The sequence below is a fragment of the Podarcis melisellensis genome (genome assembly GCF_964234715.1).
Source record: "Podarcis melisellensis genome assembly, chromosome: 2".
Lineage (NCBI taxonomy): Eukaryota > Metazoa > Chordata > Lepidosauria > Squamata > Lacertidae > Podarcis > Podarcis melisellensis.
In genome coordinates, this window is record NC_138529.1 from 30,039,745 (window position 1) to 30,054,077 (window position 14,333).

Genomic DNA, 14,333 nt, shown 5'->3' on the forward strand with positions numbered 1-14,333 from the left:
AAATGCTTGCAGCATTTAATGTTGCATCTCCAAAGCAAACATCTACAGTCTTTGCTTGCTATGTGAATTCTGGGAAAATTCTGTAATTCAATACCCTGGACAAAAAGCACCTGCTTTATGTGAAAACACTGGCAGAAATTTGTTTCTCCTGACCCTGCCACCTGAGAAGAGCAGCATAATCTGCAGGAAGAGGTTAATATTTACCTGAGATTTCAGTTGTTTTTGTAGCTTTAAATGAGCATACAAGATGTATGCACTCTTATTTATACATGGATGTTCCACATAGATTTGCTTTGTTACTGCTAGTAAAATGAAGGACAGGAACTTAGGGTAGGATTCACATAATGAACCCTATCAGCAGAAGCATGGTCTTCTGCTTAAACAACAGGGCTTTCTCCTCCCTCCCCCCTCCAAAACTGGCTCAGGGCAAGAGATCCCCCAGAACAAGGGGGGTGGGTTGAATTGTTCCATCTGACAAACTGATATGATTATGCCAACGGAACGTTGAACATAGCACAGTTTTGAATTCCATCCTTAGCTTCTTTGTAGCTAATGTTTACTGAGACAAAAGATATTACAAATGTTAACATGAACCTTAATGAACTTCAAATGGGTACAGTTGCTGGATTACAGGAATAGCATAGCATGCAATTTTTGATTACTTATAAAATAATAATTTATTAATTGTACCCTGCCCATCTGACTGAGTTGCCCCAGCCACTCTGGATGGCTTCCAACAGAAGGATGAAATCTGTTGCTAATCCACAGGCAAAAAAATCACATGTAGGAAAGCACATTCCAGGTAGTGTTACCATGTTTAAATGGCCATATCCATGTGATACTCATAAAGTGTGGATTGGCATCCACTACAGTTTCATCTCCATATACCTGAAGGAGCGTCTCCACATTCTTTTGCTGGTTCCCTCACTGGAGGTTACAGGAAACCAGGCAGAAGGCCGCCCAGCACTGTGGAATGCCCTGCCATCAGATGTCAGAGAGATAAACAATTATCTGAAGGCAGTCCTGTATCGGGAAGTTTTTCATGTCTGATATTTTGTTGTGTTGTTATATTTCCTCCTTGTGTTCACCTTCACAACCGTGTTTCTCTAACTTGGGTCTTCAGCTGTTGTTGGACTACAACTCCCATCATCCCTGACCACTGGTCCTGCTAGCTAGGGATGTTCAGAGTTGTAGTTCAAACAACTGCAAAGTTTGTGAAACATTGCTTTACTGTTTGATGTGACATGATGGGCATCTCATCCACGTGTATCCACTGTTATTTGTTCTCTATTTACCATCAACAGATAATGCTAGCCTTCCTAATTATGAAACAGTAAGTTGGATGCTTACTAATTCTCTCTATTGTTACGGGATTTTGAATTACTGTGATGGGATTTTGAATGCAGCCTTAGGCTAAGTAACACAGAGTTCCAGTAACTGTGCAAAAATGGCCCATGGGAGGGTATGTCACAGTGACACAACATTGCCCTCACTCGTCTCTGCAACTAGTCTCCAGTCACTTCATTGTGGGAAAGGGAATTCATGATAATGAGAGAGTTTAATTTCAGGAATGCGCTCCAAAGTCTCGTCAATTTCATACCTGCTCTTTGAAAACTTTGCAAACTATTCTGGGCTTCTTTGGGAGGCAGGGTAGGATATAAATCTAAAAAAAATAATTATCAGAACGTGTGCCAAATGTTGCAAGGACAACCACTGCTGTTTTATACCGCTCATCATTACACATAAAAACAATTAAAGATTCTTTATCAAATTTTATCACTTTTTATCAAAGCACAAGCTTTCAGGTACCCAAGCTCACTTCATCAGATGCATGAAGTCTTAGTTGGCAGTTACAGTATCTAAAGGAGAAGATTATTAAGTGAGAGTTGAATGGCAATAAGGTGCAAAAATGACAGTGACAGAGCTTAAATATATGTTACATAGGAACATGTTTTATATTCTGCAAGAGCAGATTGCTGATAATTGCTTGGACTACTGTAGTCACACCTCTAGGCAGAGAACCATGAGCAAGAATCAGTCATAGATAGGACAGATATCCGACAACTGGATATGGATTGTGATAAAAATTCTTTGTTTCATTTTAACAAACAAACAACGGCATTGAACTTATTGATGAATTGCAATTAAACAGTTTCACTTGTTTCAAGCTGCGTTCTTCCTTTTAAGTACCTATGTTCTAGAAAGGACACTTTTAAGGTCAGTTACAGAATGTCCTGGGAGGATGAAATGTTCTCACGCTGATTTATTTCAGATGGCAATTTTCCTCAGGACACTCTGTAACTGACTTTAAGGTGGTCATTCTGGAACAGCAAAACTAAAGGCAACTCTTTTAAAAGATATAAATGAGTGCACCTAGTGGACATATGAAAATGGGTATGGGTTTACCACACTGAAAAATGCGGTAAATGGTGTTTAGAGATCAAAACTCAAGCTCTAAGACTTGGGGAGTGTTGGGGGGGAGGGACAAACAAAATGTCTGAGGAGCAATTCTAAAAAAGTGTAGTTGAAAATATATATAACACTAGTTCTGAGAGAATTCCTGAAAATAGGAGCCAGGCACCAAAAACACACATGGCTCCATTATAGCATCCTGTTATTGCAAATCACCCTTAATGAAAAGCTCTGTGGAAGTTTTCACACCTAGTGTGACCCTATGTCATAGTCAGTCAAGTTTATTGCTTATAGCCAAAGGCTGCTGCAATGTACGGTAAGTCATCGTCTCATGGCCAAATGAGATGCCCTAGCCTGCTGTTTCCTCCATTAACCAGTAAAAAACAGTAGCATATCACTCCCACAGAATATATTCTCTCACAAATATATGTTAATCATATATTATTAACCTTATCAATTTGATAACCCATGTTTGGAGCAACTGTATAACTATATAAGCTCTTTTCGGGAATTCTGCAAATTATAATAGGGTGAAGGGGGGGGAGATTCTAACAAGAAAAAGCACACTAGTTACAATCTCCTCCATACTACTTCTTATTGCCTTCCATAGTTCTTGAAAAGGGCAAATAGCCTTGACATTCCTTAGGATCTATTATGTACTATATGTTATGTATCATCTTACCCTGTGCTTTTGTTTAAAAAATGTTTAGGGGTACTCTCATTTTCTCAAGAAAATCAGCATTTTATAGTCCAAATCGGGGGAAATAAATACAGTAAATGGACAAAAGTATAAAGATGTTTAGGTGTACGGGTACCCCTGCGTACCCCCCCCCGAAAAAAGCACTGATTTTACCTGAAAATGAACATGTAAGAGAAATCCAGAGTTGAATTTAGCCACAGATCAGGGGAAACTGTTTCTAGTTAGTTACAGGATGCTAGTAAATTTGACATATGAAAGAGAGCAACCGATACCAGAGATGCAAAACAGAGAAAACGTTGATTCACAAGCATTACTATTTTGGTTGCCCCAAACTGTCTGAAACAGATAAAGGTAAGTTTCTGGTATATTGTTAAGTAAATGAGTGAAGAGTGGGTTGATAGTAATGAACATGCCAAAAATGATGTCTCATTCCTCCAAAGTAAATTCTTGAGAGAAGTTATGTCATAGCACCAAATTCATTATTTCACACTGAACCCATTACATCTGCAGCTGACAGTTATGTGAGGTTTGAGAGCATTACTATATTTTTATTATTTATATATGCTTTTGCACAGAAACAAAAAAAGCAGCCAAACTTCCGCAGTAACCTAACAACCAAATGAGCACTCCAGCTGTGCTTCTCCAGTCCTTCACTTTTGCATTTTTAAGGTTTACGAAGAAAATAAAAAGCCTGCTGCCAGATGGCTACAGAAACAGCAGAAAGCCCGAGGGGACCTTTCCAAATAGCTGACATAAAAAAGATTGCAGTACAAGAAGAAAATCATAAAACAAGTGGAGAATAAGCTGCCTTGGGACATAAATATAGTTGCAACGCTAATATGTCAAAAATGAGCAAAATAAGCACTGGATTCATTGATCAAGAAAAGTCAAATAAACATGGCTACTTACATGCAGGAGCAAGGTTTAATTTTCCAGCCCAACTCTGAAACTAATGCCAATCAATCTCAAAAATCACTTCTTTTTTGTTAAATATTTATTAACTTTCAAAAAAAAGGTTATAAGGATTTGATGACAATATAGTTATATACAATTATAAATCAAAACCAGTAGTTCTATGTAGCCAGTCTCTCACACACACTGTAGCCCCCGCCTTAAATCTCCCTCCAACCACACCTCACACAATCTTTCAGCCCTTACTGATGGACCTTTGTCATAGCCAGAAGATGGTAAATCAGCCACTCACACCTTGTATTACTGCTAAACCCTTTTTTGCCAATAAGCAGAGACACCTCCCAGCTCCATGCGCTATTCAAAGCATGTGTCTGTAGTCAGAGACATTACCAAGATCCTGAAACTTGGAAATATGAGTCGCTGGGGCTCACAGTGCTTGCCTCAAATACAAGGAGTATATTTTTAGCCTTAAACCTTCCTCAAGTTCAAACTATACTCCAACCCAGAGACAATGTCCTAGTCTACTACCCAGCCATTCCCCATGTAAACCCCACAGCTGATGCTCAAGTTACAAGCAGAAGTTATTCCCTTCTTCTTTCACCAGGCAAAATTACCTGTGGCAAAGGTAGTTTTCCCAAAGGCTACCACAGCACCAGTAGTTTATTGTGAAAACTACAAATCTGGAGAGCTGAAACAGCAAGGAAATGCTATTCTTGCTGTTTCTTCCCATATTGCCACCAGCACCACAGCATTAGCTAGTTGAGGAGGGAGAGAAGAGAGAGTGGCAGAAGAGTATTTGGTGATATCAGAAATACGCCAAACCATTTCCCAATGGGGGCAGAAAAATATAGCTTCACTTATTTCCAAGTCAATTCAAGTGTGATAGGCAGCTTGCCAAGTGCTACAATATCAAAATGGATGTTGGGCTAGATCAGGGGTAGGCAACCTAAGGCCCGTGGGCCGGATGAAGCCCAATCGCCTTCTAAATCTGACCCACGTACAGTCCGGGAATCAGCGTGTTTTTACATGAGTAGAATGTGTCCTTTTATTTAAAATGCATCTCTGGGTTATTTGTGGAGCATAGGAATTCATTCATTTATTTGTTTTTTCAAAATATAGTCCAGCCTACCACATTGTCTGAGGGACGGTGGACCGGCCCACGGCTGAGAAAGGTTGCTGACCCCTAGGCTTGATGCATCAATAGTCTGATTCAATAAAAGGAAACTCTTTGTAAATGTCAGAATCTTTCACAGCTGTATAACAAGGTTGTTCATAATAAAAGCTTTTCAAATAGAAAGCGCATTTTACCAAATCATCACATTATATGCAAAAAGAGGTAACCTAGTCCTTGGATGAGGAAGATCTGGAGAAGCTTGAACAAGAACAAAAATTACCATACAGGGAAAAGAATTAAGCCAACAATAAACTCCTGAGCTTTTAGGAATCACGGAATGCTATTTCCAAGAAGTATCACATTCAAAGTAAACAGCTTTAGTACAGGAAAAATCTTGGTTTCTGTAGCGTTTCCACACAAGAATGAAACATGTAAGGCTGTTAATACCAAACTCACGAAAAGAAAGAATGTCTGGTGAGGTACACGGGATCTTTTTAAAAAGCAGATTGCATTAATTTTACTCCTCTTTACTCTGTACAGTTTCAACAGTATCCCCATGATGGTTAATTTCATGAAGACAATGTATTAAGCAAAGCAGTAAAGTATGAGCAAGTGGCACATTCCCCAGTCATACACATAATGAAAACATGTCCAGACACATGCCAGGATTTCAAAACATTCATGCACCAATGATGTATATCATGTTTCTCACAAACATAATACAGTACATAATTCAAGGAGGCAATGCAGTCTTCTCCAGACTACCTGCTTATTAAGCATTCATTCTGACTTGCTAGCAGGGAGGTCCGACAAGTATTATCCCACACTTTCCATTGCATTTCCTCATCACATTTCTTATCACAAGGATATGATTTTTTCTGGATGTCAATTTATTGCACAAGACCTCCCAATCAAATACAGTGGTACCCTGGTCTACGAACAGCCTAGTTAACGAACTACTTGGAATACGAACACTTCTAACCCGGAAATGAGGGCTGGGGAGAGGCAGTGACATTCCTGTTCAGCACAGCCTTCCCTCGCTCAGCACCAGGAAGCGGAGAAGGGGGCTGTTGATGCTGCAGGGGGCCATTGATGCTTCCGGGTTAGAAGACGGAGGGAGAGAAAGAGAGAGGAACAAGCCAGCTGCCATGCGCTAAAGCACACTTTGGAGACCCCTGTTGGGACTTGGGAGAGGGATGTGCGGCGGCGAGGGTGTTTATCCGGGCAAGGCGGGGGGGGCGTCACTTGTTCTTAGGATCCTGTGGTGGATAGAGATGGGAGGGTGCAGGGAGGGGAGTCCATGGCGGCGAGCCCAATCCAGGTTGAGTTTCCTTTCACTTTGCACATGCCTCCCTCTCCCCTGAGGTGCACTGCCTTTGGGGACCTCCTCACGAGTCGGCCCGGCAGCTCCACCGAAAGCACTGTTGCCGACGCGGACCAGCAGCGGCTCCCCAGGGTTTTGGGTAAGGAAGAGGCTCCTTCTTCCACCCCCAACCAGCCCTTCCTGAGGTGCCGTCCTCCAGAACAAGATGCCAGTCCTCAAGGATCTGGGCTAAAGGTGGAAGCAGAAATGGGGGGCATTGATGCTGAGACGCTGGTGGCAGAGGGGCCCAGAGCCAGGGAGCAGCAGCAACATTCCTGCTCGGCATGGCCTTTCCTCGCTCAGCACCATGAAGCCACCGCCATCGCTGCAGCATCCACCAGCCCCTTCTCCGCTTCCTGGTCTGGAATGGTCCAGCAATGGTCTGGAAGCTTCCTGAATTTGGTCTGGAAGCTTCCTGAATTTTAGCAAAAGGAAACTAATTTATACTGAAGTACTGAAACTGTAGCCTTATCACAAGATGTTTCAAACACAACCACCTGAATTCCAAAGTTGTCCTTTTAACCCCATGCTGGGGGGGGGGGCAGGAAGAATTGATAACAGCTGCAAACCTTTACATGAAAAACTGCTGTGTGCACACCTGTGTTTCTTACAGCAAACGCACACACACATCAAGAAACTGCAGTCTAATTAGGGTTCCCAGACACTCTTAGTTAAAGATGCACATATGTTCCATACATTTTATGCATTTGCTGTTGGAAACACTAGCGCAACACTACTGCAACTCCTATCTGCAGCACAAATGTTGCCATATGATGTGAAAAGGCTCCACTTGGCATGAACACAAGAGCTTCCATTTTGAGGACTATGAGTTAAAATGACCTCCAGCTCAATCCTTTTTTTAAACATTAGCTGAACCAGGCTTTAAATCGTCCCCTAGGGTTTTTGGAATGCTGTGGTTTTTACCTTCTGCTCCTCTTAAGTTGCTCCGATTGCTTTGTTGCGTTTACTGCTAGCCACGCTGCAAATCTCCAAGTACAGCAGGAGTACACATTTCCACCAAGTAAAAATACAGTGGTACCTTGGGTTACATACGCTTCAGGTTACATACACTTCAGGTTACAGACTCCGCTAACCCAGAAATAGTACCTCAGGTTAAGAACTTTGCTTCAGGTTGAGAACAGAAATCGTGCTCCGGTGGTGCAGCAGCAGGAGGAGGCCCTGTTAGCTAAAATGGTGCTTCAGGTTAAGAACAGACCTCCAGAACGAATTAAGTTCTTAACCAGAGGTACCACTGTATACGCCGACGAGCTTCTCTTTGGCCGACAGTACCTTATTCTTTTCTCCCTTCCTACAGAAATACACGCAGGTACTACAACTGGCCCTCCCCATACCCACTTTAGAGGGTACCCCAGACTTTACTCTCAAGGACCATCCCGTCCCGCCCCTATCATTCAGTCTCCCCCTCCCACACACGCCAACATGCACTTAAACACGACGCCGACACAACCTTGGCGACAGTTACTTTCCACGAGGAAGGCGCCCAGCCCAAGATAGTCTCTGAATCTCTTAGGCGCGAGCCCTCCCTGGAAAACAATGCAGGAGCCGCCGCAGGTGAAAAACCGGCCTGCCGGCCACCCTCCCTCACCTGCGTGCGCGGCGCTCCCGGCCCCGGGTCAGGCGGTCCGACAGCCGGCCGAACAGAGCAGCCAAGGCGGGTCTCCCCCGGGGCAAATAATCTAGCAGCCGCCGCCATAGCACGGGAGCCTCAGCCACCACAGCCGCCGCCATGGAAACCCGACTGCTTCCGCTTCCGGGTGAGCGCTCCGCAGACCCTCTAGCACTTCCGCTTCCTGTCATAGAGCTGGGAGGCAGCTTCCTCTCTGCGAAAGTCCACCGCCGTTGCCAAGGGGACGGGAGAGTGCAACTTTCCCCCGGCACCTGAGGGCAGATAGGGTGGGATTTTAGGGAAAATACAGACTAGGAAGGTCTCAAGATCACCCCCTCGGCACTCTTCCGCTTTGTAGTGCACCACTCCCGCCCCCGTGGTCTTGTTCGCAAAGCCACAGAATAAAGCGGAATAATAATAATAATAATAATAATAATAATAATAATAATAATAATAATAATAATAATAATAATAAAAAGCGGAATAATAATAATTCTAGGTGGTGTTTATCCAAAGGCTGCAGTTCTGTACTGGCTAACGTGAGAGCAAAGGCTCATAAGTCCCACTGAACTTAGTAGACCTCGCCTCCAAAAAAGTGTGCTGTAAGCGTATACGCTTGCAAATTTTCCCTACTCCCCGAGTACACGGGATTGTAACCGGCTAAATCCTTGTAATTTAAAATCCTCGTGCGAGCGCTGTACTCGCCAGGCGCCTGAATTGGAAACCCTTGTTCAGCGACCACCATCTTCCCTGACCGCAAAGCTCACGAGATATATCATGCCTTCCGCCACCCTGCAAGCAGCTGCTACGGTCTTCTGTGCATCCCCACATCACATGTGAATTTATCCGCAGAAAACAAATGGACAGGAGTCTTTTGCAACATGTAACAAACTAAAAAAAAGTTTACCAAACTCATGCTCATCAGACATGGAAGTTTGCTCAGCTGGCTTCATCAGTTTCAAAAGTGTTTTTTCCTGCTGTTTTGTTTCTTAAAAAAAAAAAGTAAAAGAATTTCCAGCTGACTGTTGAAATGTCTATTAGTTTGTATTATGCTTTGACGGAGTATTTATATAATACTGCACAGTTTGCTTTCTTTGGGGTGGTATTTATTTTTGCAGTTATCTGAAGTACTGTATATGAGCCAGGGTGGGCTTTAAAATCTCCTCAGGAGGCCTTTCTTTCAGTCCTGCCACCTACATAGGCAGATTTGGTGATGACAAAAAGGCCTTCCTGGTGGCTTCTCACAGACTGTGGAACTCCCTTCAGCAGGGCGCTGGGCTGCTCCCCTTTCTGCTTTTCTTTCATCAACAGGCAGACCTGTTCCAACAGGCCTTTGACTATTAACTGGCTGTTGCGACAGGGTCTTCTAAGGGTGATTGGTGGTGTTTTGTGTGTGCACATGTGCACTTTTTAATGGTTTTGAGTGTTTTTACTGCTGTTTTTAATAGTGATAGTTATTTATTTTTATATTTGTGTATTTTTAGTTGTATGTTTTCATTTATGCTGTGACCTACCTCTGGTCCTGCACAGGGGAAAAGGCAGGTTTATCATAAAAAAAAAATACTGGTTCTGCTTTGTGTATTTTCCTTGTATTTTTGTTTCTTTCTGCAGATGTAAAAACTAACATACTTGTTCTAACATGTTCTGACTACTATTCATGTGCATTAGAAAAAAGAAACCAAAGTCAAGCAGTTTTCTGATCACATGTATGACCCGATCCTGTACATTTGGTCATTCCCACCGAATTCCGTTGAGCTTACTCCCAAGTTACTGCATAGCATCACCACCTTAAAAGAACAGTTTGTGTGTTGTGTCTTTAAAAGTATGTGCTTGCTTCCAAATGTTAGAATTAATAGAACTGAAAGTAATGGAGGGAGGATTACTCAATAGCAAATAATTAGGTTCAGGTCAGGACAGGTTGGCATTAAATGTTAGGAGTGAAATCAGGGTAGGATTATTGTATCACAGTCCAGAAAACCTACCTGTTTCTAAAAGAGATGGAGCCTATTAGACACAGGCAGAATTTCTGGGTACAGTTGCCATTGTTTTGGACTACGATGTAGCTGCCGTTTTCACAGTAATTTGAGCTAATCTGCTGCTGCCACAGTTCTGTTAAGGGGTAGAAGCAAACTAAGCCATTTCCCCCCTGTTGATTTGGCAAATCCAGTGAAGTGATAATAGCATAGAGAAGGTGCATTTTGAAGGAAACGGTAACAAGGGCCCTTCTGCAGGTTTCTGATACTTTTTCTTGCTAGTTATTCAAATGTGTAATACCCTCACTAGAACTTATATTGTTTGCCTTCCCTTGATGAAAATGCTATATGAACCACCCTGACATCTACAGATGAAGGGCAGTACACACATTTAATAAATAATAATAAAATACGTCAGGAGTAAGAAACCTTTACTTCCTATCAGCCTTGACTATTGGCTACGCCAGCTGGGGTTGATGAAAAACATAGTTCAGCAACATCTGCAAGGGCAAAGGTTTGCCACCCCTGCTATAGAGACTAAATTGTAAATCAAGCGACTTGCTTTTTCATAATTAGTTTGCTTACCAGACAAAATCCCTGCTGTGATCAGATAGAGGCCTCAGCATGTAAATGCAGTGGCATAGTGTGGGTTGTCAGCACCCGGGAATCCGTGGACTTGCGCCCCCTAACCCTAACCCCCAGATGTTCCGCCCGGTGCGGCCGGCCCCCCCTGCACCCCCCACGCTACGCCACTGTGTAAATGTAACTCAATAGGTTCTTGCCAGAAGAGCAATATCCTAAGATAAGCAGTGCATACTAACAGTGCTAGATGCTAAGATGAACAATGGTGCACTACAAGAAGCAATGTAAGGAAGTTGTGGTCAAGACACAACATTTTTCCCAGCACAATGTATTCAGTGCAAGAGAAGCCAGGGGGGAAATGGGGGTGTAAGTCTCAATGGAACTTCACCTGTTAGTGCTACCAAATAAGGAAACACTTAAGTTGCCTTGGGAATAGGCTAAAACTAATTAATGTTCTTGCATAACCAAAAGTCACTCTAACCCTATGCATGCCTCCTAAAATGTTAAGTTCCATTGTGTTAAGAGTGAGCTCAGGATCACCATATAGAATTACATGTGTGAGATGGAAAAATGATTGCTTAACTCCATATAAGGGCACACTGAAATATTTTTGTACTTCATGGCAGCTTGAATTTCTATTTATCTTGAAAAAGGTTCAGTAGTTATTTACAGAACCCCAGCTGCCTTCCCAGCATAAAGCAACAGAAAACCTTTTACTTTCAGAAAGGGAGGGGGTTTCGTCCACAGTGCCTGGCAACTATATTTGCAATGTACTTATCTCCAAATAACTTCTCAAATAAATTAGGAGAGCAGGGAATTTTCTTAGTGCACAAGTCAAGGCGCTGAAACCAGATCTTGCTCCATTCGCCACACTCAGCTTCTGAACTCATTGCTATGGTGTCTGTGATTCCTGTTTGATCCAAGAAAGACAGGAAATCCTGCCTTAGGGCTGTACTGGCCAGAATGTCTGTGATTCACCCCTAAGGCAAAACCATCAAAAATAATTGTCTGAAAGACATGCCATTCCCAGATACTCTTGGCTTCTCAAAAGATCTGAGATCTCTGTCTAGTGTATGCCCATGGGCATTTGACCAAAACCAATGGCATTCATTTTAAAAGATCACAGCACAGTTGAACTTCTTGTATTTTTTCCCATTGTGGCTTTCACATCTGGCAGCTGCTGGGCACTAAAATACATTGAGGGGAGCTCTTTCCACAGTGGCCTTGTGGCTGTTGCAGGCAACAAACTGAACCACTAAGGACTGTGCAAGAAAGTTCACTCTATTTCTCCGGAGTATTGTTCAGTCCTCCCCAATTTCTGAGCAGTGCAAGATTCCAGGGGGTCCAGGCACTTACCCAGATTTCAGTTTCCTTGGAATGAGGGGCAGAGGAGACTGTGGTGCCTTTAGGATATATGATTTATTTACATATACAATGGTACCTTAGTAGTCAAACGGCTTAGCTCCCGAACAAATCAGCTCTGAAACGCCGCAAACCCGGAAGTGAGTGTTCTGGTTTGCAGATGTTTTTCGGAAGCCGAACATCCGATGCGGCTTCTCCAGCTTCCAATTCAGTGCAGGAAGCTCCTTCTTGGTGGTGGCGCCCTCCCTGTGGAATGCCCTCCCACCAGATGTCAAAGAAAACAACAACTACCAGACTTTTAGAAGACATCTGAAGGCAGCCCTGTTTAGCGAAGCTTTTAATGTTTAATGTAGTGCAGTATTTTAATATTTTTTTGGAAGCCGCCCAGAGTGGATGGGGAAGCCCAGCCAGATGGGCGGGGTATAAATAATAAATTATTATATTATTATTATTATTATGGAAGCCGCACCTTGGTTTTTGAACCGTTTTGGGAGTCGAACAGACTCCTGGAATGGATTAAGTTTGACAACCAAGGTACCACTGTATATACAACCTGAGCCTATGATGGAGGGGCTCACAGCATTAACACCCAAAGAGGTATAAGAGGCACTGCTTCTCCCATAGCCACAGCCTTGGATTTCCACAGAAATCAAGCATGACTCTCACTTTCTGCCTGCTTCTAGCCCAGCTCTGACACACAACTCTACTCTGGCTGTTTTCCTACTCACCACAAGCCAGGTGACCCATTTGCTCTCTAGCATAGAGCAGTTTCCTTTGTCAGATTTAAGGACCACTTGGGTGATACTTGGGCCTTGCCTGGCTAATTCAACTATTATTATCATTATCATCATTATTATAATTTGTTCACTGCACTTCATCCATAGATCTCAGGACAATTCACAGCATAAAAATACAATATAAAAACACAAAATACATAAGAAAAACAATATGATCCTCCATTAGATTTTAACCCTTGCTGGAGGCAGTTAGTAAGAGAGACTCGGGCATCATACAACCTAATGGGCTCCCAAAACTCACAACAGTATTTTAAAAGCTAGGACCTTTCCTTCGTACACTGCAATCTGAAGTCAGTAGGATCTACTTGCTTAGGATTTCCCTATCAGACTTGTGATCCTCTAATGGTTTATTAAACCAATACAATTATTCTGGGTCAACTTTCTTTAAAAGAAGGAATCTCAACCCCATATAGGACTATAAAGAGGCAAGATCATGTATTTAGCTTAATAAGTAACTTGACCAAAAGATTTCTTTAGATAAAAGATAAATAACCAGCTTAACTCTCTCTCAGATGTGGCAAGAGGTTAACTAAAGGGAAAGCAAAGGTTAATAACCTGTTTTCCCCAGGCAACATACATGTGCTTCAGGTCTATTCTGTCATAGGGCCAGTCAATTATGAAACCAGGCGAGACTCCCTCTTGGCATAGCCCAGATCAAATAGTTGGGGATTTGAGATCTGGGGTGTTCTGTCGCTGTACCTTTCATGTTGTGATATATTTTGCATGCTGCTGGTGTGTAAGATTAAGTGCTTTGTTGTAAGGGAGGTCAAAGCAATTGATTAAAGTAGGTCATTTTAGTCTTAAAACTGTTGATTTGATTGCTATTGGGGAAAATTCAATGTCACTGCAAGGTCTGATAAGTAACAGACCAGCAACCATGTCAGCAGACTTACAAACCTATTACTTGTCCTCTGAAGATGTAACAAGTCCTTTGCATTCAACCAATTTGTATTAGATGGGGGGGTGTGGGTCTTTTTGAAAGATTTGATCAGCCTTAAATATGAAGAATATGCTCTTTCACACCCTTCCTGAGAAGGCTGCTTGCTTTGTATCGGTGTTGGAAACCTTTTTGTCAGGAGATAAAAAGGTTTCCAACACCGATACAAAGCAAGCAGCCAACCATGTGAGATTGAATGATAGCGCTTGTAACCCAATATTCAAAGACAATGAGCTCCATGTAGACACAGCAAAGGTGATCAGCACTGGCAATTGGCAGGGCAATGCTATACTCCAGTTATATAACCATCTAGACCAGGGGTCAGCAAACCTTTTCAGCAGGGGGCCGATCCACTGACCCTCTGACCTTGTGGGCGGCCAGACTATATTTTGAAAGGGAAAAAAAGAACCAATTCCTATGCCCCACAAATAAACCAGAGATGCATTTTAAATAAAAGCACACATTCCACTCATGTAAAAACACGCTGTTTCCTGGACCATCCACGGGCCGGATTTAGAAGGCGATTGGGCCGGATCTGGCCCCCGGGCCTTAGT

At 42.7% G+C, this 14,333-nt stretch overlaps 1 protein-coding gene across 3 annotated transcripts in view; it reads right to left on the minus strand.

The window, feature by feature from the left end:
- PGS1 (phosphatidylglycerophosphate synthase 1) overlaps positions 1-14,333 on the minus strand; it is a 125,611-nt gene that overhangs the window by 28,814 nt on the left and 82,464 nt on the right. For 2 of the 3 annotated variants that reach the window (XM_081899722.1, XM_081899723.1), the window contains exon 1: positions 8,108-8,278. The exons of the other annotated variant lie outside the window; for it this stretch is intronic. In XM_081899722.1, the coding sequence (XP_081755848.1) occupies positions 8,108-8,250 (143 nt within the window). In that variant the 5' untranslated portion in view covers positions 8,251-8,278. Of the gene's footprint in view, positions 1-8,107; positions 8,279-14,333 lie in introns of those variants that run through there. 3 annotated transcript variants of the gene reach the window in all.